Source organism: Columba livia, chromosome 2 (assembly GCF_036013475.1).
Source record: "Columba livia isolate bColLiv1 breed racing homer chromosome 2, bColLiv1.pat.W.v2, whole genome shotgun sequence".
NCBI classification, from domain to species: Eukaryota; Metazoa; Chordata; class Aves; order Columbiformes; family Columbidae; genus Columba; species Columba livia.
In genome coordinates this window covers 32452009-32477172 of record NC_088603.1, presented here as the reverse complement: position 1 = coordinate 32477172, position 25164 = coordinate 32452009, and the positions used below count along the sequence as shown (strand labels likewise).

The 25164-nt window shown below is 41.1% G+C and overlaps 1 protein-coding gene across 8 annotated transcripts in view; it reads left to right on the top strand.

Annotated features, from left to right (window-relative positions):
* Window positions 1-497: 497 nt before the first annotated feature.
* The window catches only part of SNX13 (sorting nexin 13), an 84199-nt gene continuing 59532 nt past the window's right edge, over window positions 498-25164 (top strand). For 2 of the 8 annotated variants that reach the window (XR_010470062.1, XM_065051236.1), the window contains exon 1: window positions 13910-14251. Coding sequence is in view for 7 of the 8 variants with exons in the window: in XM_065051236.1 (XP_064907308.1) it covers window positions 13985-14251 (267 nt within the window). In the remaining variant the exon portion in view is untranslated. The other 6 variants (XM_065051238.1, XM_021299041.2, XM_065051239.1 and 3 more) reach the window with 6 other exon arrangements.

Sequence of the window (25164 nt, the reverse complement as noted above, 5' to 3'; positions counted from 1 at the left end):
AAATTCAGATAGATTGTTTAAAAGTTGACAAAATAAAGAATCTTAAGGTATTCCTGCACTACTGTTAGAAGCTTAGGAGAGCATCAGAAGCTACTACAGATTTTCATGAATAAACATAATCATAATTGGATTGACTGAGACAATGCAGAATGAGCCTCACGACTGAAATATTCATCTGTGACACCCTGTACTCAAAATCTAGGGACTGTTTTCTTCAGAAAATAAGGGTTATGAAATGGTTGTGCTTCTGCAAGTTCCCCTTCTGGTAACTCTGAACCTATAGCATCAGCAACAACAAAAGCATTGAGGTTTCACAGTTGGCATAACATCCTCAAGTTCAGTGAAAAAAACCTGACACCTGGGAAAAGAAGAGAGCTGCTATTAATGTTCATTAAAGAGAGACATGAAGAATGTAGACATTTTACATACTGCTTAACAGAAACGCTTGGCTGATCTATATACACTGGCCCATAGGCCAGCACACACGTGACTGAGCTGGTCATACCATGTGCTTTGTCTTACACAGCCAACAGCTAAAAAGATAGATACAAGATGTGCTGGGGTATATTTGCAAATCATGGTGGACATTGGAGATATTGCTAGGGAGGAGGTCAGCAAAGGTCTTGGAGAAGATCGGAGTTCTGCAGTGAGTATGCTATATGGACCAGGGCAACATGGGATTATTGGGACAGTATACACAGGACTAGGTCATAAATCCACAGGAAATCAAACTTTTATATTAATTTTCAGATTTTAAGGCAGCTTCTATTGCTCCTTATCATTCATAACTGGTGTTTGAAAATATGTTCTTAGCTCGAAATTATGAAAAATTTTAAGTTTTGTAATCCTAGGTCTTGTGGAAAGACACTACAGGAGCCTCAACCATTTTATTTTGAAATCTCTTGGCTATAAATATGTTTTTATGATTGAACTATTGAATGCATTCACAGATACTTAAAGTTTTTTAATTAGACTGTTTTATTTATCATCAGTGTTCTTCCATATGAGCTTCTACAGTAAGATATTTTAGAAATGCCAATATTTCCAAAAAGCTCCATAAAAGATCTTAAACTCCATAAAAGCTTCTAAATTCTTACTATATCTGTACACCACTACATGAAGAAGCTACATAATTCACTTATTTTTGACTGCTGTTTGCCTTTAAAGCAATAGTTTCAAGCAGAGAGGGTGATTATTTTCCAAGATTTCCTCTGTAATTAATTTTAAATAGGTAAATTGTTGTCCTTATATTTTCTTAGCCTTTTAGAACCTGGAAAATCTATTGCCAAATCAAATGCCCATCAATTAAACTAAGAGTAACAATAAACCAGTCTCTTCTCCCAGTTTCTACACTAAATGCAGATAAGAAAACTTTAGTTCTTCATCAAACATTTTGAGTATATTTGCAGATAGAACAATTAGAAAAGACCAAATGACAACCTACGACACATTTTTATAGTAGAGTCATGCCTTATTCCAAATGGAGAGCGCCTTTTCTAGGCTACAGCAAACAAAAAAATCTAAAAGCAGTATGGAACTGTAGTACTGCTGTTGCTATGGGTGTTCTGCATGTCCCCTTTGACTTCTTTGTCCAGTTAAGATACACTGTTAATATACAAGGACAATAAAGGTCATGAGTCAAAATCATGAGACCAGTCTACAAACAATCTGAGATTATTTTTCTAGGTGCAGGGTTGCAGGATTTTTTTTATTTCTTTTGAAGTCACTACATCACTTAAAAGTTTTCTCTTCAACCACAAAATTAAGAAACTTATGTTTTGTGTGTGTGTTTTTTTAAAGAAATTCAAGACCACACAAGAATAAGTAAGTTTAAGAGCTTTGACAAAAGTACCCAAGACAAGTGAGACTCATGAGAAAGGGTAAACTTTTATACTGCTATATAGTATTTTGCTTAGAAGTATCAGACAAACAGAAAAGAAAAATAGTTGTAAAGTATCAAGTGGGACACATCCTGCAAAGTTGCAGGCAGTTACAGTTCCTTTAAGCTACATGATCTAGTGCATGGGCGAGCTTTGAAAGTGGCTGGCAGGTCTAAGTCTCTGCTGCTCCATGGAGATTGGCCTGTGACTTCACAGGTGAAAATGGGGTGAGAAGCTTTTGCAAACCTATCTTTAGACAATTCAGTTAGAAATCTGATTGCAGAGTATTTCCACAAACCGTTGGGAGACTCCAGAGGGTGGAAGACCGGGTAGCAGGGCTGGATGTATGTCCTTGTAGCAGGTTCTGCCTGCTTGGGTGGAGGCATCCTCTGTCCTTTAGAACTCTTCAAGTAGTTTCACAAAGCCTGGTATTCTGGGAACTTACGTTTGTAACATTGAAGGCTATACATAAGTGAGACTTAGAAATAATCCCAAGGTCGGTAAATAATGAAAACATAAAAACAGACAGCTATGCATGCTAAATGTCTAGAAAGTCCCTCTTCTCCATATGTGAGAGATTTATACAGGGTGTCCTCAGGGTAGATTCTCTAGTGTCTAATAACATACGCACTTACTTGACAACCTTTCCTTTAATCATTTTACTGGGCCATTTTCCAACCCTTGTAGGAATGTATTTATTTTTAGAACTCTGGTCCTACATTAATTTGGTTAGAATCAGCCAAAGGGCTCAAAGATATTAATGGAAAAGAGAAAGAGAGATAAACATGCATGTGGGCATGCATGCACACTCAGGCATATATTAATACGTATGTGCCCACATGCATAACTTTATCTTATAAAAATCAATACAATTTAAAATACAATTTAATTACAATTTAAAACAAACCCTTCAGCAGTAATCTGCATATTTTACAACTGCAGATACATAAAAAACAGCTGACTATTTATTTGGTTTGAAAAATTTCACAATCACTCATGAAAAACAAAATTGAAATACAGCATTAAGCTTATATAGAAAAAAAGATTATTTTTATAGTCCCAGCAAGATACTTTAAATAATTAATGCTAGTCCTGGCATTATGAAAGATTACCTGTTTGTCAAGTAGCAGCAGGGTGGTCTGTAATAAACAATAATATGATATAGCATGTCAGAGATCAGAGCCTCAGTCCTAAAACACAAAGAATAACTCATGGAATCATAATTACAGTTTTGATTTAATCCAGGCATTTTGTTTAAACCATTTCTTAAAGACATGCAAGCATTTCAAAGTAAACCATTTTCTGAAAGCAAAACAGGAAATAATCCAGTTCCCTGTCCTTCCTCTTTTCACTTTGTGGCAAATGTATTTTTGATATTATATAAAAAGCACATATCCAAGCTACTAATTCCCTCATCACAGTTTTCCTTCAGTATTACTCTCAGCTGTATCAGATTGAAATGGAAATAGATTTCTCTTCCATAGGTCTCCAGCTTTCTGCTTAGTATCACATGAGTTACAACATGATTAAAATGTGCAGTCTTCTGAGATGCAAAACTTGAACTTACAGTTTTGCAGAATCAGGTCGTGATTATACAGTCAGTCTAATGTGGTTAAATCCTGCTGGTTAAATGCTGCTGCCAAATGTGTGGCATGTGCTATTGGGCTTGCCTGACTGCACCCGCTTGGAAGCCTCGGCACTTGTACCCTCGTTTGGAAAATTATGGGAGCAAACAAGAGGGCGCACAGAAGACAGAGTCAATTCGTGTCAGGTTAACATGAACGTGTAGCAGTGGCCGCTGGCCTCTTACTTGCAAGTTTGCAGCAGAGATGTAGTTTGACTTATTCCTATGAAGCATTTCATACAGTTGGGGTACTTCCAAAAGTGCGTTTTCCTTGTAACAGTTGTCATTTTTAACTAAACAACTTAACAATATTTATTATGAAGAAAGTATATTTTATTAGTTGGACCACTGGATTTTAAGATTAAACCTGTCAAATCAGCAGCAAATTACTACATACCTCAAAACTGACCTTAGGACAATTTATGATCTGCATAACAAGCTGTGTTTTCCCCTGTTCTTGGAGAGAAAGACCTAATTCAAATACTTACGAAGTCAGTGAAAAGCTAAAACCTACATCTTCTGTAATAATCTAGAAATCAATAAAACCAGAACCATAAATAATTTTCAGTTTGTGTCTAAAATCCTGAAAATTAGTTGATAATCACAGCAGTAGACATATGCACCTGAAACAACAAAATGTTATCTTAAAACCAGCTCAATGCTTAAAATTAAATGTCATTCCTAATTGGAAAACAAATCACAAAGTGCCACTCGATTTCATTCTGTATGTTTAGAAAGATTTTTTTCCTCATCCCTTTTGCAATCTTTTAATCAGCAGCTGTGTACTTTACATACATTATGAGAATGTTAAATGCAAATTAAAAAAAAAAAAAGTTCTGTGGAAAGAAATGTAATTTTGCTTTCTGTAGCTCCAGTGTCGCAATCCAATTCATACCAGATTCATTCCAAGCCATCGTAATTCATTCCACAATTGAACTTTCTCTGGACATAATATAAAGATTTAAGAAGGAGTTTACAAAGCTATGACAGCTTCTGTGTGACTTGCTCAGTGCTAGCTGTGTGCATTCTGATTAATTAATGCAATTCTACTCACAGCTCTTAGCTAGGGTAAGAGAAGTATTTTTTCCTTATTATCCCAGAAATAAATGTCCTTGGGGAATAAAGCTCTGTCTCTTTATAGTTATTTTTGGGTACAGAATGCCAAAGTGATAAAGAGGTCTGCTGAGTTCTGGAAATATCCAGATTTCAGAGCAGAATACTGATGACTTGCCCTTTGAAATAATAACCTGCTTGTGGAGCACTGTTTGGAATAGAGATGCCCAATCTCAATCAGGCAGGTGTCAGATGTCTAAATTTGGTTTTGTCACAATCATACACACATTTAAACAAGTTCTGCACTTAGAATGACTAAAAAAGTAGTTCCAGCAGTGAAGTTAACAGATACAAAAGTTTTTGATGGCTTAAAGCTTCAAGAGCAGCAAAGACAGAGCGTTTTGAATCAAGGAGTGTTGTATCACAAAACAGAAATGCATCTTCTGTACTTGCTCGGTTTTCTAAGGCTTTAGGATTCACAAACATAAGCAGTTCCATGTCAAGACGAAGGAAGAAAACTTGCCTAGAGCAGAATCTTTCATCGTCACATGGCTCAGACACAGGACTCCACAGACAGTGGCAACAAAACCATCCACAGGACCTTCTATAATGATGAATTGCAATGTATATTTGATATGTCTATTTAAAGGTACTTCATATTTATTGAAATGCAGTTGAAAGTCACAGAGCAGAAATTTCCTTTCCCCATTAGTGAGTATGGCTGATATATTAGATCCAGAAATGCCTTTGGTAGCTACTACCATCAGCCTCATCCCAGAGCACCTTTCCCCTCAGAGACAGAAGCTCTTTGGCTTGAGAGAGAGGTAGAAGATGGATGAAGCCTGACAGTTTTCTGGTTCCGCTGGGACCATACCCTCCTCAGGTGCAAAATACAAGACATCAGCTCATATTCATGCTCAGCCATGAGTAAGAGAGGTATTTCTGTAAGGAATGTGGAGATGTTGCCACACCGGGGGGCTTGGAGCAGAAAAGAGGAGGAAAGTATATTCCCAAAATGAAAAAGAAGGAATAGAAGTAAAGAAGTATTAAGTACAGACACTGTAGGGTGAGGAACCACAACAACAAGAAAGGCACTGATTGAGGAGAGTGTACAGGTGGATGAAGGTGAATATTAGGAGACTTTGCAGGGCAGATGTTTATTTTTCACAGCTGCAGACAAGACTGTGATTTTTTTTCTTAATATTGTGCAATAAGTGTATTTTTGCTAACTTGGTTTTGTTTCTTTCTCCTGATATATTTTCTGTGTGTTTATTGGACTGCACCGGAAAGGTGCAATAAAAGAACTAATGCAGTTGATTTATGTTTTGTAACTAGCAAATCTCTGTTCCAGCTTTGCTCTTTGTCACTGTTGTCGGATATTTTGGAGCTTAAAGAAATAGCTGCTTTTTAGGTTTTAAGTCTAGAAATATGTGAAGATATTAAAAAAGTTTTTAATTGCATATTGTACTGAGGAAGAACTTGATGTAGCTAATGTTGTTCTTAACTGGCAAGTTTTTAATTGAATAGATGAATAAAAATTTGAAATAACAATGTTTAAAACAAGCATGTATCAAAGTTGGTTAGAACACATCTTTTCTTTTTTTCCTTTCCTTTTTTTCACCTCCAAATCACTGGTAAATTTGGGCTAAGTCAGGCTTTTTCTGACAGTTATTTCATATTCCAAAAGTGAACTGGTGATCCTTGTGGGAATCTAGCAAGAACAGGTTTATAAAAGGCTGTTAATCAATCTGCATAAATCCAAAATTTCTTATCAGTATGATGACTAAGCAGATCTGAATTTTGACTCAAAACTGCATTGCAGACTCCTGTGCATAGCTGTTTCAGAGAATTCAGCTTAGTCTGTAACTTTGCAATGTCAACTTTGACTGCAGAGTAGTCCAGGTTAAGTGATGTTTATAGGCAGTGTTTCCAAATAAAATACATGTGATTGTGTTGTTGGTTTAATGTGAGGATGTAATTTGACTGCAGCATTTGTTCTGCTTGTAATATGAGGCATAAATAATTCTGAAGTACTGTATGCTTGGCCTAGAGAAAAAGTGATACCCTTTGTTAAATCCCCTGACATCAAGGAAGAAGGGAAAGGCAAAACATGCATTTTAGGCTTACAAATCCTTTTTCAAGTTGGCATTTCAAGAGGAACTATTTCAAGAGAGAAAAGGAATTATCAGGAAATTATTGGATTTAATATGGAGAATTTCACTGTCCTACTTTATGATATGCCTTTGCTGTAAGGATTAGTACTCAGGTGTGTGAGTCACTCTGCAAAAGCCTATCTAAGATTACGCCATAACAGATCCTTCATGACCTTAGATGTGTTGTTGATCTCCTCATGTCAGCAGCAGTACCATATGCTGTTCCAATTCTTGCACAATAAAAAGAGGTACTTTTCTGTGGCAAGCAGCAGGATTTCACAGAAAATTGCAGCTCGTGACACTGGGCGCTGGGTCTTGTGCAAACATGACGAAGTTTTGTTAGCGTGAGAGCCAGCACCCGGTGGCATAGGATGAAAAGGGAGGGTCACATCGCACATGAAGCGGAACACTTGCTGGGCAACCAGCAGCATTTTGCAGAAAATTGCGGCTCATGCAGCCAGTTCTTGTGCTAACATGAAGAAGTCACCCCTAGACACCACTGGTGTCACCCAAGGTCACCCTGAGACCCTCCCGGTGTCACTTCAGGACCCTCCAGGGGGTCACCCTGAGGCCCTGCTGGGTTTCACCCTGGGGTCCCTCTGAGACCCCCCCCCAGTGGCACCCTGGGACCCCCCTTAGTGTCACCCTGGGGCACCCATGAGGTCACCCCAGGGTCACCCGAGACCCCACTCTGGTGTAGCCTAGGGCACCTGCAGGGTCACTGTGACACCCCCTGGGTGTCATCACCAGATCCGCTAGGTATCACTCCAGGGCACCTCCTGGGTCATCCTGAGACCCCCCCGGTGTTACCTCAAGGTCACCCAGAGACCCCCACTGGTGTCACCCCAGGGCAGCCCCAGCAGAATGAGTTGCAATGCTTCTGCTTGCCAAGCAGGATGGGTCACATTGCACACGAAGTGGAATGCTTGCTGGGCTTTCCAAATCTGGGGTAAGCAGCAGTATTTTGCAGAAAATCACAGCTCGTGTGGCCAGGCACCCACTCTTGCGCTAACAGTATGAATGCGTGTTTGCACAGGAGCCAGCGCCTGGCAGCACCCAGCGGCAGAGGCCAAGCAGGATGGGTCACATTGCATACGAAATGCAATGCTCACTAGGCTTTCCAAATTTGTGGCAACCAGCAGCATTTCGCAGCAAATTGAAGCTCATGCCGCCAGGCGCCAGCTCTTGTGCAAGGACAACTTTGTCGTGTTTGCGCAAGAGCTGTCGCCTGGCAGTGTCTGGTGGCAGACGCCGAGCAAGGTGGGTCACATCGCACATGCAGCAGAATGGTTCCTGCGCTTTCCAAATCTGCAGCAAGTAGCAGTATTTCAAAGAAAACTGCGGCTCATGCTTCTGTGCACTGGTTCTTGTGCAAGTGCTACTTTGTCATGTTTGCACAAGAGCTGGTGCCCTGTGGGATCCAGTGGTAGAGGCTGAGCAGGGTGGGTCACATCACACAGTTAGCAGAATTCTTGCTGGGCTTTCTAAATCTCTGGCAAGCAGCAGCATTTTGCAGAAAATTGCAGCTCGTGCCGCCAGCCCCGGCTCTTGCGCTAACACAACAAAGTTGTGCTTCCACAAGAGCGGGCACCCGGTGGCATCCAGAGGCAGATGCTGAGCAGGATGGGTCACATCGCACACAAAGCGGAATGCTTGCTGGGCTTTTTAAATCTCTGGCAAGCAGCATTTTGCAGAAAACTGCAGCTCCTGCTGCCTGGTGTCGGCTCTTGCGCAAGAGCCACTTGGTCGTGTTTACTCAAGAGCCGGCGCCTGGCGGCATCCGGCGGCAGAGGCCAAGCAGGTTGGGTCACATTGCATATGTAGTGGAATGCTTGCTGGGCTTTCCAAACCTGGGGCAAGCAGCAGCATTTTGCAGAAAATTGCAGCTTGTGCTGCTGGGCACTGACTCCTGTGTAAACACGACAATGTCATGTTTGCACAGGAGACAGCGTCTGTCTGCATCTGTCAGCGGTGGCCAAGCAGGGTTGGTCACATTGCAGACAAAGCAGAATGTTTGCTGGGCTTTCCAAATCTGTGGCAAGCTGCAGCATTTCACAGAAAATTGCAGCTCGTGCCGCCAGGCGCTGGCTCTTGCGCAAACATGACAAAGGCGCTAGACTTCAAGTATCTGCAGCAGGATTTCAAAACGTTGGTCTAGACCATCAGACAGGTACTTTTCAGACCTGTGAGCCCATCACTTAGGCTGATCTACCTGCCAGACACATTCAGGAGTTCAAATCTCAGAAGAGAAACCATCTGAACCCTTTTGCCACAGGTAGTTGCTGTCTTTAGAGCAGGCATGGGTAACAACCAATACTCTGAAGAGCAACATATCTTCAAACCACAGAGATACGTTCTCATAACTCCTGACCCACTTGGAAGGAGGGAATGGAATAACATACTATGCTGCAGATAAAGCATTCCATTTAACAGTTTTGTCTTCAAACTGGTGTATCATTCACATAAAGAATTGCATTGGTTGCTTCCAAATGAATTTTAAGAATTAAGGTGACTCTTCTAAAGAGTTTTATATCCTATCTTGCTCTCCTCTGTAGCAGTAGTGTGCAAATAGCATAGGAAGCCTTCTGTTTGTGTGCATTTTTTTCACAGAAAATCCATGGCCAGAAATGAAGCAGCTGATAACCAACATCTATGTTAGAATTCTGAGATTACTCTAGTCATGTTAATATAGACTTCTGAAAGAGACACCATTATCATTTTGAGACAGCTTCCTTTGTGTTAAGAAATATAGTGCATCTTTAACATGTGCTTAGTCAACTAGGATTAAGCTGCTAAGGCAAACAAGGTCAGTCCTAGCTAGAGACAGCTCTTTGGATAGCAGAAAGTTCACTACAGTGAAGAAATGTAAGCTGGCAAAAGCTTTAAAAGCAATTTCATCCTCCAATAAATAATTCTGAGAACATGAACAATGGGCAGATATTGCATCCTTATTGCAAAAGATGAAGCAGGAATTACACCTGATGCTTCTTCAGTAATTATTTATCTAATGCCCAACATTCACATCATATTTTCTTGAGCGGCCCTTTCACATATATTTGCATTTTCTGTCTGTGCTGCATCTCAGGTGAATGTTGAGAAACCAGAAAGTGAATGAGTTCTTTAACAGAAAATTATAGAGTCGTGATGCTGATCAAAAGCAAACTTCTGATCAGGCAGCTCAAACCAAGGAGCTTAGAATAGGCAACATCCTGAAACAACATCATATTCAAATTTCACACATAAAAGACGCTTTGAATTCCTCTTTCAGTCATGTTACCATGCAGCTTTTGGGGTCATCTGTTTTTACTTGAAATGCAATGGAATTCAACCTTGAAGACAGAGAATTGCTTTTCAACAGTGAGACTGAACTCTTGAAACATTTAATGACTAGACCTTCTTCAGACCTCCTCCACTCCACCTTCTGCCCTCACAAAAAAAAAAACTAATCCCAAACCAAACAACCCTAAGCAAACTCCAACCACACTGCCAGCCTGAGCCACGACAACTTAAACAACAGAGAACAGAAGCCAAACTTCGTTTTACATCCATTGTTTATGAACAATCAGAGATAATTTATAGTATACAGAGAGAATTTTGTAAAAGATCTTTTCTAGACTGTTGAGAAGGGTACAGAAGTCCAGGCTTGTCAATTAAGTTAGAAACAATCTCTTAGCCATCCTAATGAAACTGCTTAATAAAGCAAAATTGGACTGTTGTTCATTGAGTCCGTCCCTCCCCCAGCCATGCTTGTTGTTTCCCCTTTCTTTAGTCTTCACTTGTCTTCTTGTATATGCCATAAGAACATATTCTTTTGCCCTCCAAATGCAGGTTACTGCTGCTTCAGAGGTTACCTTGGTGGCAATTAGGTCACTGATTTAATTTTTCATAAGCTGGTGTGCTAACGGTTATTTAGGTTGTGGAGCTGCCCTGCTTTCAGTGCTGGAAAATAATGGGTGCTCTTTTATGCTTCGCTGTAAGTTGGCACAGTTGCTCTTTTACTGCTAAATCTTGCCTGTGCCCCTTCTGTGTGCGCCATGTCCACCCCCTCACAACTATATTTTTGTCTCTGAGCCTGCTTCTCAACTTAGTGTGCTCACTATGCCTCGTTTCACAAAAATCTTTATAAACTTCTGGATGGGGAGCCTGCTGGTTCTGTCCCTCTCTCCTCCTGCTCTGTTTCACATTTTAATGCTGCATTCACCCATAATTTTGGTAGACACCTCCCGCAGCTTCCAGTATCTGCAGTGGGATTTCAAAATGTGAATCTAGACCATCAGACAACTTTCCTTCCTTATAGTCAGTGAAAACTGTAATAAATGCAAAGAACTCGAAGACATTTGGCAACAGGTAGGAGTCGTCTTATAAGTATGAAGGCAGTTGAAGCCATCAGCATTAAGGTACTCATTCTAGTTGAATTAAGCATTCTTTTAGGCCCATAAGAAAGAAAATTCTCCGCGTATTTTAAAGACTGGGAGCAAAAACTTTCTGCCAGGTTGGCATTTGACTGCAGATATATATACTTGCCCTAACACAGTTCTTTGCAGAGTGTTTGAGGGTTTGCGGAGGTGACAAGAAAAATGTTGAGTGTGCTGCTCTGCCTGGATGAGCACCGTGCTAATGTAGCTGTGCCGCTTCTGTAAGTACGCTAGCTCGTTGCACCACCAGCCCCAACGTGTAACCAAGGTACAAGGACAAAATGTAGGGAATATGAGTCTCCTATGGATGACTGAGCAAGGTTAATGGCGTTATTGGCACTTGAAGATGGGCGCAGAGTAACATGTAAGTGTTTAAGTGCTTCTGGCCTGCCATTGAGGATCCTTTCAATCACAGTCGAAGCCTTGTTTCCAGGCCGGCTCGTACTAATTTAGAAATGCTCTCCTCCCCAGAAACAAACAAAACAAAACAAAACAAATCCCCAAAAACAGACAAAAAAACCCAAACCCAACACAAAAAATTGTACCTACATTTTTTCAGTTTATTCCAAGAACGGGAAGGGGCAACATAATTGTTTAATTCCTCAGTAATGGGCAGCTTTCTTTTCTCTTCCTCCTCTGTGCTACTCCTAGCAGACTAGTTTTTCAAGAAGTCCCTCATATCATCCTTTTTCTAAGCTGCTGCCTCTTCTCACCCCTCCTTTACAATGCTGCTTTCTCTTCTGCCTTGAGTCTACCTTGGTGTGGTTGGTTCTGTCCTTCTCACAGCCTCACTGCTGCTGTTGCAATTACACCAACTTTCCCTTTAGAAGCTGAGAGTGTATTAACCAAAAATAGAACAATGCATTATAACATTAATAACTATTTTGCAACAACATTAAGGCTCTGCTGACAGGTGTAAAACCATGGAACAGTTTTCAGTAGAAGTATTGGTAGGTTTATTCCAGCAGTACAAGAACAGAAGGTGCTTCCCAGACTAGTATGGCGTTGGGCTGCCAAATCTCAAGCAGAAGTAGGGGCAAATTCAAGTAGGAAGTATTAAATGTGACCTCATCTTGCTGTGAGATTTGCATAAGATTTGCTTTTCTTTCACATCCAGCACATATAAGATATATTTAGTTTTGCAGTAAGTTTTCAAAAGTGATTACTTGTTTTGAAAACCTTACCTTATGTGTCTAAACATACAAGGTAAAGAAATATGGTGCCAAGAGACAGTTTCTTCTGCTAGACGAATATCTTGGTTTAATTATCTTTTATACATGTTCATAAATACCATGAGACTTTTACCTCCTGTTTACCCCTTAGATTTTATAAGCTAGGTAGTTTGTCTTATCAGTACATGATACTGTGCCTTGCCCAGAGAATGTATGTATGACTAAGTGACGTGGCAAACAGTAGCTTTTCCAATTATTTTAATTCTATTTCCTACCCAGCTAAGCATGTGTTGATGTTTCTGCATAATTATACGACTGATGATTTGCTGATCATTCTGCTATATTACGGGCCCCTTCAGGGTTTCCTCTACCACGGACCTGAGCACATGGCATTGTTTGACTGAAGTGTGATGAAAGGCACAGAGAACCACATGCCTTGCAAATGAGCAGCTACAGAATGCTGTAAATAAATGTTAGGGGACCAAAGCAATACAATGGATTTGGTATTTCACAACTCCCGTTGCTCAATGTTTTAAACCAATTTTTAATTTATCGAGATGGTGAAATACCATGTGCAAGGCCACTGCGTGATTCTGTTATTGTTAAACCTATTGTTTAAAATAAAGTTGCATGTGCTGTGAGATTTGGATTTTCTCTGAGGGATCAGCTTGGAGGAAAGAGTAATGCTAACATGAAACGTTCAAAAATAGAGACTCAGAAATACAAATACTTTAAAACTTAATACTTTTGATTATCTAGAAAAGGCAATTAATCATGAATATCAAGAGTCTGCTTTTTTTGATTCACATGACTAACAGCTGGGTCTCCAACAGGGGAAAAACAGTCGTATGAGTAAAACTGAAACTCAGTAATACTCACAAGTAAAATTAAGAAGTGGGCAACCTCAAAGTGCTAAGTACTTAACAATCCCTGGGAAAATTAGAGAGCTTCTACAAAACCCACCAGCCCTAAGAGCTGCCTATTGCCCTTTGCGCCTCTGCAAGAAAAGGGGCTTTGCGTTTACTCTTGGAGGAAAAAACACTGTAATTGAAGCAGGCTACTATTTTCTTCACGATAATAGTAGCGTTGCTTTTCCTCCATCTTCACTACAAACCATTACTACTTTCGTGTGTAATTTCAATTATTGGCAAAGTAGAAAAAAACCCCAGCTTGTTTCTACTCTCCCAACAGACCCTAGGTTAACTTTGTAACTTTAAAGTCCAGTTAACAAGCGTGCTTCTTGGTCAGAAATTCAAAAAAGCATTTCAATTAAGCTGCCTGGCACCGCAGAGCTCAGAGAGAAGACACACCGGCGTCCCAAGGGAGACAAGGCAAAAAAACCTCAAACCCACAGGAGAAGGGCTTTGACAACAACGTTTCAAGTCCCGCAGCCCTCAACTTCTCCCTCGGGACTGCACAGTGTTCCAGGGCCGCAGCACGGGCTGGGGCTGCAGCACTGAACCCCGAGCCATACCCGGGCCCCGGATTTATCAGACCACGGGGCCTCGGCGCCGCCCCGGCCGCCACCCCGCAGTCCTGGGGCCGAACCCGGGCAGCGAGCCGTCTGGGTTGGTTATGGCCCCCCTGACTCAGGTAGACAGCGGGAGATCGACGGGCCGTGCTCAGGCGGGGCGGGCAGGGCAGTGAGCCGGCCCCGGCAGGGGCGGCCCCGCGTCCCGCAGCCCCAATGGGCGGGCGCGCCGGGCCGGGAGCGGCGGCGGCGCACGTAGCTTCCCAAGATGGCGGCCTCACTGGACCGAGCTGCGAGGGCGGCTGCGGGGCTGGGGGCGGCGGGCGGCTGCTGAGGGAGGCGACAGGGGCTGGCGGCGCTTGCCTCGCCTCGCCTCCCCGCTGGGTGAGGGGGAGCTTTCGGCGCGGCCGCCAGGCTTCACCATGCTGCGGGGCTAGAGCCGCCGAGGCGCCGCAGCGCAGCGGGGTAATAATGTTAGCAGAGGTAAGAGCCCTGCCCGGCCCGCGGGGTGCGGGAGGGGAGGGGGCGCCTCTCTGCCCGCCCGAGCTGCGCGCCGCGGCGGAGAGGAGGCTCTGCCCTCAGCCGGGGCCTCCAACCTGCCTAGATAGCAGGCAGGCAGCCGCCACCTTGGCAGAGCAGAGGCGCCAGCCGGCCCGCTCAGGGCAGCGCCGGGCGCCTTTTATCACCCCTCCGCCCTCCCCGGCCGGGTGCTGTTTGTTCCCCCTTCAGGGCGGGATGGGAGGCAGACGCTTCAGCGCCGCGGTGGAGCCCGCCCGGCCGTGGCTGCTCCGTGCGGCGGCCGGTCGGGGCGGGCCCGCCCTCCCCCGCGATCCGCCGGCAGCGGGGCTCTGCCGCCGATGAGGGGCCGCTCCTGCGCGGCGGCCCCGCTGCTGGAGGAGCGCACCTGGTGAGGAGGGGCCTGCTCGGCCCTAGGCCGCGCCAGAGACGTGTCCCCGCCCGGGCCCCGAAGGCCGGCTCTGACTTAGCTCGTCTGGCCTCCTTCTCTGCGGTAGACTCATAAAGGCTTCGTGTTTGCATTTTTAAATTTTCTTCCCTAAAACGGCTATAACCGAATAACCGAATAGTTTTGTTGTTGTGGGAGTTTGTAGGTAATATTGGTGGAAGTTAGGTGCCTCAGTTTGCCTCTCCCCATTGCGGGGGTTTCTGTCCCAAAGCGGCTGGACAGCCAAGCTGTGAGGCAGGCAGGTATTTTGGGATCAGTGTGGGTTAGAAATGGCCACTGTGTCCAGAGCTGCTCTCAAGGGGGGAATCTCACTGTGTTTTCTAGTTCTGGAAATGACACTTTCCCCCATACTCAATTTCCTCTAGAAAGACTGATCGATTTTCTATTTTTAATATGTCAGCAAGGTGTCTGGCATGCTGATAGTTCTCCAACATGATGATTGCGTTACCCATGATAAGTATTTTATAATTTGTTATTTCATTCTGTGGTGAAGGTTATTTGTTCAAAACTGAGTTGTCTTGTAGTTTAAGCATCTTGATGGGTGAAGGCTTGCTTTCTGATACCTGGAAAATTTAGTTTTGCTTTCCTGAATAATAGCTAAAAAAGTACCCTAAAGCTTTCAGTGTGCATCAATTTGAAGTTTTGTGGCATTAGGAAACTGGTTCTGTAGAGCCATGAGCTCTCAGATCTCCCTGGGAAGGTAAAATTTGCCGAGTGACTTAAACCTGTAGAAATACATGACCTATTTTTGCGCGAACAGTATTTGGTGGGTGGTCAGGGTTAATAATCTGCCTTAAATAGTATTGCTGAGTGTGATGCATAAGCATTAAGCATTGTAATTTAGATTATTTTAGGGGTGGCTTAGAACGTTCTGGGCCGGTGCCCCATACTGGTCTCTTCTGTTTGATTTTGGCTGCGTGTGCCTATCCAAGACACTTTGTTGTCATGGGATTTAGTGGATTTTTTTGTTTGTCTGTTTTCCCCAAATAGCACTGGTCTAGCAGGGTGGATGGCACTTGCTTCACTGGCCTTTTGAAGTAAAACCTAGCAGTTACGTGTGTGATGACCAGTGATGATACTTTGCCTGGGTGACTGGAGGACTGGGTTCTGATGTCCTTTACTTCTAGTTCCTTTATGTAAAATATTTGTAGGCAAGATGCTTCAGGGTGAAGTATTCCAGGCTTGGTCTCTGCCAAGGAGATGACTTTAAATTTGGGGGCATCTAGCAAATTTTCAGGCTTTGCTTGCCTGCCTGAACAGCAGTTATGGGGAGTTCTTCAAACAACCAGACAGCTCTTGACTGTCAAAGGATCCATCTGACATGTGAAGTGGAGGGAGGACTTTCCAGTCTGCTTTTTGGGGTGCTCCAATGGTGGCTTGGTGGCTAAAACACTTCATGAAAACTGCATGCAGTCACACCCACGAACCCTTTCCAGACTTTGCAGGAAAATGCAGATTGCTTCAAGCCTACAGATAAATGTATTCCATAAACATCTAAATCTCTCTCTTTTTTTTTTTTTTAATTTAAAGGTGCAAATTGAGGTAGAATGTGGAGAGCACTGACATTAGAGTAGGGCAATGGTGAAAACTAACATGTCTATAGGCTGCCTGAATTTATCTTAATAAATTTGAGGAGTGGGGAACACTAGACAATCAGAAAGTCTGGGGTTTTTTGTGTTTTGTTTTTTTTTTTCTCTCTGAAACTAACTATTTTATTTAAGAACTTAAATTAAATTTTAAAAATTGCTTAATACTTGTGGACTTGCGTAGTTTGCTACTATCTAGAATGGCCAAGATCACTGTAATTTTTTCTTTTAGTGATTAAAAATTTAGAAACATTCTCCTACTGTAATTGTTAGTTTTATAATTTAATGATATAGACAATGTTATTCTTTAATATATTTCAGCATGAAGGAAAGAAAGAATCTGGTTCCACATTTCTTGTTATCTTGCAGTTAAAACATAACCTACAGTTTTTTGAGACCAGTTTCTTACTTTCTTCCTTTGACTGTATCCGTATATGCAGACTGCAGCAGATTTGGTCCAGGCTTGTGTGGACGCAGTTAGGATTAGGACCTTGTAATCAGTAATTTCAGGGGAAGATTGCACTTCCCGTCAGGAAAAAATATCACGTGTGTTTTTTTTTTTTAATTTTGGTTGCATCAGAAATCATGTTGTTGGATGCCAAGCACATATACTTATTTACCTACTTAGCAAACACTGTTCCCCAGTGTTTAATCATCTTGGTGATTGGACCGTGCTTCTGCAGTCACATTCTGTCTGCATGCGTTCAGAGTCCTGCTGCAACGATCATTTCCCAAGCCTGTTGGATTGGCCATTCTGTGCCTTTTCACTTGCTCCCCTTTTCTTGTTTATCAGATGTCTCCTTTGCTTTTCAAGACCCAGTGTGGCCTGTTTCCAAGTGGCTGACAGTTTCAGCACTTTCTCATCTGAGAGGCCATGGCAGACATGCGTTGCGATGGCTCCTCTCTTGTGTTTTCAGACAACTGTCCTCACTGTTCTCAACTCTTAGATGGTAGCAACTGTTGTGCCCTGACCACAGCAAGGCAGCTGGTGTTCTGCAGCTCTGGCTCTTCCTGGTCAACAGTGTCTTAAATTCTGATGGGGACATTAAATAGGATCTCAATGGCACTTAGTTTACAAGAAGTTTTAGAATGTCTTTCAAATCGATACCTTTTGCTGTTTGCATTTGCAGCCTGTGTTGCCTCTAAAGAAGGCACTTTAAAGAAAAGTAAGGAGTAGACTTCTTTTTCCATTTTTTTCCTCCGGTTGCTCATTAAACTGCTTTGAGATGCTTAGTGAGCCCTTCCTTCTGAATTTGTCAGCAGCTAATTTTTCGACAACTTAATCTCAGATTAGCAAGAGTACTTAGTTGCAGGACTAGTGACTGTTGAGAAGATTTTTGAAATTTGTCAAAGTAGGAAAACTTCTTTTTTCCTCTTGTCCACAGCTGAAAATGAGCCATACAAAATGAGCTCTGACATGCTGGTGTTTCTTGTTATTGCAACTGCTCAAGCTAATTCATTAACTACATGTAGTGTTTCCTTTCCTTTAAACAGTTTACTTTTTATTTATAAGAGGTATTTAAGAAACTTTTCTGTTAAGCTTTGATAGCTGCTAACCACTGAGTACTGTTTTTGAGCAAAACCAAGCAAATTAGCCTGATTTTTAAGAATAAAAGTTGACTCAGCAGCTTGGTTTGAGTTACTTTAGAATAACAATGAATTAGCCTTACTGAAACAGTAGCACATTGTAATGTATATGTTAGACCAGCTTTGAAAGGTGCAGTTCACAGCTAATTGATACACAATGGCATTGTTAATCTTTTCTGTTCCTTGGTACCTGGCTGTGGAAGATTGCTCTGATGCTTCATGTGACTGAAATACGTTTTGCTGGTAGAGACAACTTCGAGAGTGTAGGCGATTAGCCAGGGTGTGGAAAGAAATTAGTTTTCTGTCCTTTTGTGGAACTCGTATGCTGAGGCTTTGCCTTGGTGTCAGTGTTTTGCCAGATGAGATCTAGCTAGAGGATCAGTTGCAAGCCCTTGGGAGATAAAAAGCCTCTCTCTGTGTATGATTTCTACACTATAGCTGGTCTGCTTTGTGTCCCTAATTTTTGCTATGACAGCTCTTTTAATAACTCTGTATTCTGTGGAGTGTCAGTTAAAATTATATGAGGAATGGAAAAATTAGGAAAATGAGCCTTTTACAAAGAATGGGTGTCATTTTTTTTTTTTTTTTTTTAAAGCTAGTGTCTAAATGCTCGGGTCTATTAGAGCATGCAGTTGTGCCTAAACTGCTCAGGCTGAATGGAGAGTTCTGCATCAACTCTAAAATGTCAGTCTGGACTATTCCCCAAAACAGTGTGAAAGAGGAAAACTGTGAAGTTCCTTAGTTCAAAAAAATAGTAGTAGGTCGTCTGGTTAGACAGCTGAAGGCGCTCCAAATGTTGATTTCCTCTGTCTGGTTGCACTCTAGGGAATTATCTCTGTTTTAAATATGTTTGTCCCTTTCTCCCCACCCTTGTGAAGATGACAAAGCATTTGAACTAGCATTAGGAGAGTTGCTATTATTAGAAAACAGGAACTGTTCGTGTTGAATGTAAGTTATTGGCAATACTTAAAAAAATAATATTTTGAAGACTCATTAGCACTTTTTGCCATTGCTTGGCTGAGAATACCAAGGCATGAAAAATAGAAAAATCAATTGCAATTGGCACATTCATTTACATGAGAGAAACCTCAAGAAGTAGAAGGCATTGTGATCTTGGACTTAGTTGCTTGTTCTCCTCTTTCCCTCCCCCAATAAGTAACATCAGATTTCTGAATTGAAAAAACGAGTCATCATTTAATGATGTAAACATATTGAAATGTTTTAACAAGAGCACTCTAACCTTGTTTACAGAATTTCTATAGTATTACACCTTAAAATGATGACTGTGTAATTTTTATAATGGGTATGAGGTGAAAGGGGCATTTCTTTTTAATGTGAGTAAACATCAGCTAGGGGACTCCTTTTATAATTGCCATTTATTTTGGAAAAGAGGTCAGTTCCTATCCTGTCAAAGTCTGGGAATATCTGTCAAAGATTTTGTTCTTGCTCTGAAGCAGAAGAACCTGTAACATCCTTGAAGGGGGGGGGTGGGTTTCTGAAGTTTCTGTGTTGATTTGCTTTCTGTTTTCTATATGGAAGGGCTGTGACCTCAGTGTTGCAGTTGAAACAGTGTGAGTCAAATTCATTCTTGTATTCTAACATGGGCATTTTACAAACATTTTAAAAGCCCCGCTATTTTTAAACTAGTTTTGAGCAAGTGGGATTCTCTGAAAATCCAGGGATTTCCCAGAACAGACTATAGAGTTTGACCGTAGTGGTTAGTTCAGTAGTTTATTTTGAAGCCATTTCACCAGTGGCCCTTAAACTTCTTGAGTCCTGCTGCTCTGCATATTTTATTGGACAGTAACTGCAAGATTAGTTAAGACCAATTCGATTTGAACTTCGCCAGTTGCCAGCAGGAGAAGGAGATAAACCCATCTCTGCTTGCTTACTTTCCGTTAAGGCTCTTCCTGCATCAAATGGCCTGTATGATGTCCTTTCTGTGCTTTGACTTGGTTAGAAGAATTTTTTCATAATCAAAAGTATTAAATATCAAGAACTGCTTTTTATTTAGCAGGTGGAAAAAGCACTGTGTTTATTCAAGTGAGATGTAACATGGCCTAATTAAAAGTTCACAGGTATCTGTTGGTATATAATGTTAATGTTGAAAATGGTTAGTTCAGTATCCCATTGCAGTTGGAGTTTTGGGTCGGAAGCTGAGCTTTACAAGTTTTCTTTCCAAGAATATTCATGAATTTGGGGGCTTACTTTGAAGAGTACTAACTGCTATAATGCAGCTGTGCTTTTGTTACAGTGTGATTTTTATTTTTATTAGTGTCTGTTCCTCTGCCTTTCTTCCCTTAGTCCCATGCTTTAGGGAGGAATGGGGTGATCCCAGTTCTATTTTCATCAAATCTGTTTTTGTCAGAATGATGTTATTTCACAAATATCACTATTTTAAGATCATGTATTCTCGTTCTTCAGTATATTTTTGCAGTTCCAAGAAATAGCTGTGCTCAACACTTCTGGTGCCTTGGAGACAGTGGGGTTAGGCTTATCTTGTGATGTAAGGGAATGAACTTGAGCAGGAAATTTAAATTGCTACATATCCTGTAGGATGCTCTGCATTTCCAGTCTTCCTGTCGGTGCTGTCAGACAAGGCCAAGTAGAAAATACTTGGAAAGTTCATGCTGAAGTTTTTGCCACAGTGAACTAACTGATCATGAAACTGTGCCTCAGACTTGAGGTTATTTCTCTCATAGCTCTTAATGGGTTCTGAAAGCAATGGGAAATAATATACATGATGTTCCCAGTCATCCCCTATTCAGCATTTGGCATTCCACACTGCACAGATGGGTTAAAAAACTGGTGGTGTACATGCTTGAGGAAATAGCCAAGCAGTGTAACTGTAGAAAGAATGATTGCTTTAAAATTTTGCTCATTGTCAAAATGATCTTGGAACTGTTTGGCGTAGAGACATGAGGAAGCTTTGCTGGTTGCTAGGCTGCTGTTCTAGCAGTGGCTGCTGCAGGTGAGGTGAGATGTCTCTGAGTCTCAGGTCCTTTCTTCTGTGTGAGGCCTGGAGCCTCTACATCTCAGCCTTTGCATTCTGTGTCCTTTTTAGTAACTCAAAACTTTGTTTATTTTTGGTTTTCCCAAATGTTGTAGTATTTTGTAACATTGTATTGTGTTACTTTTCTGAAGTATGTGTAATGATATTTTTGACATCCACTGAAGGAACTATTTATGCTTGAAATTACATGTCTTTTGGTGTGCAAATTTTTTTTGGTCTTCTTAAGTGCTATGCCAAGTGTTTTTTGTGTGTGTGTATGTATCTTGGCGTTTTTATTGCTGATACCTTAATTTTTAAGGAAATTTATGTTTGCTTGGGGTAGCTAACCACTTTTAACATACTTGGAAGAAAACTACTTTTTATGGTTTATATAATCAAATTAGTATTTCTGATCACAGTGCTAACAACTTGAAATTTCTTTAACTTTGTAAAATAAAATAATGTATTATGGAAATACTGAATCTTGTGATTTAATGTCTCAATTACAGATTTAATCTGATGGTACATACAGTGAAATGTGAATTAGTTATGACAATTAATTTATTGCTTACATATAACTTTGAAATTCTCATGGAAAACGTTGTTTTGTGTGAATATAACTTTCGTTGGTTTGATAAGACGGTATTTCTTTATAATGCTAGGCTAAGAGAATAAGGCTTTATTTTAAATGTTCATCCTTTCCACAGTTTTCCTTTGCACAGTCAACTTTTTTTTCTAAATTGAGTGCACTACAGTAGTTGTGTTAATTTGCCCTCACTGTGCATGTACAAGCATGTAGTTCTAGCACCTTGCCTTATGGTCTTACAACTGCATGTACTGAATTCTCTTGTGCTTCATGCTTGCATTAATTTGACTTGCATGTGTGACTAAAACTTTTAATTAAGTCTTATTCATTTCCTTATGTTGATTTTAAGGTCTGGACTTTAAATAGTATTGGTCTTGTGTCCTTCAGTTGGCAGTTTCCCTACTACAGCTTCTTAAAGACTTCTTGAAAAGATCACAAGTTAGCAATAGTGAGACCAAACCTGAACTTCCTGTTTCTGTGAATATTTCTGAACTCTTCCATTGCTTAACTAGGTATTTTCCTTTATTTAATTCTCTGATTAATGATGGTCTGGTCTTGCCCATTACTGTTTCTTTTAATTGTGCTTTATTTTACCAATATCCTCTTTTGTTTTCTATTGAAATTGTTTTTCTATTTTAATAATTTCAATATAACGTCATGCTTGCACTCTTCTTAGTTTTTATTTCTGGATTTCTAGACGTTTGCCTATAACTTTTTTTTTTTGATGCATTATGCAAATAACTTTTTTGTTTTCCACTGATCAAAGTAACTTCATTGCTGCTGTGTGGAATAGTATACCTTGGTTAATCTATGGATGCTTCTACCTTGCTGTCTGTGTGGTGGTTCTGTTGCTTATTCCTTGTTGCTCTTTTGTGTTTTCCTTCCTCTTTATTTTTCTTCCTTATCTATTTGTTTTCCTGCTGCTGAGTTGGCCATCTATTTTTCGTTACATATCATACATGCATAAAGCAATTTAAAACACTGAAAGTGCCATTTCACGTTCAACTTAGCTGGATCTAGTTTCAGCTGCTGCCAAAGAGGTTTCCTCCCTCCCACCAGACACAAGCTGGTGTGATGCTGGTTCTTGTATCAGGTCTAGCAGCTAAACAGCAACTGCATGAGGAATTGGTTCCTCTTGTTGAATCACCCTTCTGGAGAGGTACGAGTGAGGGTGGGAACGCAGGAGAAGTTGCCGAATCAACAGCTGCATGGTCCGGTGTGAGGAAGTGCATAGTGCTTTCCTGCATTTCCTCCTGTTTAGGTCTAAAGTTAATATCCAAAATAATTCCTGTCCTTCTGAAAACAGGGAGTGTCATCATTCCTTCTGTGACTTCTGATTGTGTCTGTGCCTCCAGGAAAAGTTGTAAGGTTAGCTAGCTCCACTTTTGCTAGGTTTCTTTTTTCTTCTTGAGCGACTGGCAGTGACTGATGTTTTTAGATGTCTTCTGTAAACTTGCCCTGAGAGCTGGATACTGAAATGACTTAATTAGTTTCATCTGTAGATAGTTTCAGTTGATAATCTTTAAATACTAGTGGCAGGAGTTGCTGCACTGTTTCTGTGGTTTCTTTCCTCCATACACCTCCAAGTTCATTGAAATTTGCTGGAAATATTCCATGCCCTGATGTTTGAGAATGAGCTGTTCTACTGAGTTCATAGAACTGTCTGTCAGTGTAAACTTCATTTGCAGATGTTCATGCTTGCTTTCCCTCTTCAGTGAGCAGGAGGTAGTGTATACACCTGGAAGATAGCCAGGAAGTAGTTGGCACAGTAACTCTGCACTGAGATTTTTTGAGAGGAAGACTATGTGAGGGTAGAAGATTCATCTAGGATACTTAACATGCCCTTGGCTTCCATAGACAGGCCAGATGGGCAGACATGATGGAGCAGAGGCTTGGAAGCAATTGTAGGAGGCTCCATTCTACTTAAACATATCTGCCCCTATCAGCAGTGTTTAACTTGTGAAGTTTCTGAGGGGTTGCAGAGGCAGCAAGCAGAGTTGTTATCTCAGTAACATTATTCAGAAAAGACAAGGGGGAGAGGACCATGGAAGATGCTTAGAGTGATCATGCTTTCCCAAAAGAGATGGTCAACCAAAGATATCTTGAAAGCGAAGTGGGTGAAGCAGGCAAGCAAATAAGGACTGGAGGAGGGATTGGGAAGGGGGATATGAAGCACATGAGGGGGAAAGGTTTGGAATGTTTTTATAAATATTCCTATGGCATTTATCCCAGTGGAAAAAGACCATAATGTTTAAACACTTTCCCCCCTCCCTCTAAGTAGAGGCATTTTTAGGCATATCTTTGAAGCACTGTGTGTGGTGTTGTGTGGGTGGTTTTTGTTTTTGTTTTTTTTTGGCACCGTCCATTCTGCCAAGAGTTAGGCATCAATGGCTCATTAAAGAGGTTGCAGTCGTCTTTTGATATTGTAGACCACTGAATAGTTTGGAGACACTGAACTAATCTCTTTTTCTTGCTTTATTTTATGCAACTGGATGGTATTCTGTCCAGAAAAACAGTTGCAAGGAACTGGAAGTTTTGAGGCTTACTGTAGCTTTGTAAACGTTTTCATCATTTTGTGTAACATCTGTTTTCATGGTTATTTTGTCTTCATTCGTTAAGCATGCTTCATAGGAAATTTGGCCTTGTAGGAATTCAGATGTACTCTCAGAGACTACTGGGAATTTGCAGTGAAATAGTGGTTGTATCACAGTTTCTGTATTTTGTAACTGGAGAAGAGTTATGGCATTTAAGGAACTTCAGCAAGTTTAAACTTAAGAAGGAAACAGTGGGGTAACATCACAGTCTTCAGAGGAAGATGCTAGTATTCTGTTGGTGGATTTATGTTTCTTCTTGAAAATGTGCTGTGTTTGCAACTTGGGATCTATTTGTTATTTGACTACTGAAAAACGCTTCTTTATGGTGCATACTCTGATCTTTGAACTTCCTGTATTTACGTTCATTTCACTTTGTAGTTTGTTAATTATGATGCTGGTAGTAAAGCACTACATACTTTAAAAAATGTTGGGGAACTATCAGTAAATTTTTGAGAAATTAGATATAGTGAAAGAGTCATTGCAAGCAGCAGTCCAAACTGAAACTAGATTCACAATAGTGTCACTGATTGAGGTCTTGGAATTGTAAGAACAAAACCCCCAAAATATTAAAATCAATGAATATAATGTTGGTAGCTGCTTCTTCAGATTCCAGTGTTTAGGGAGTAGATGCCATTAATTATGTTGGTGGTAGGTGTATAGGAGACAACTGCTCTTGCTTATTTTTGAATATAAAGGTGAGCGCCGGGGCGTGGAGCAGAGAAGTAATACTTTTAAAAGTTGTGTTACTTCCCACTCACATAAAGGAGGAGTCAGAATATTAATTTGGAGCACCAATACACCTTTTAAATCTACCGTTCCCTTGGTGGCCAGGGTAGCCAGCCAGTATGTAGCTTCAGTATATGGATATATTTTGTTTTGGCACAAAATCCCTTGTGGTGGAACTGAATATTGTACATTGGTTTCCAGATGGATTTGTGTTGTAATGGGGAGAGCAAGACTGAACAGAGGATTCCAGGGGTAGTCATATATGTCCAAGTAGAGAAGAAGGATCACTTCACTAGACTTCTTGGTGACACTTTTGCTGATAGAGGGTAGGATGCGATTGGCTGCCTTTGCCACAAGGACA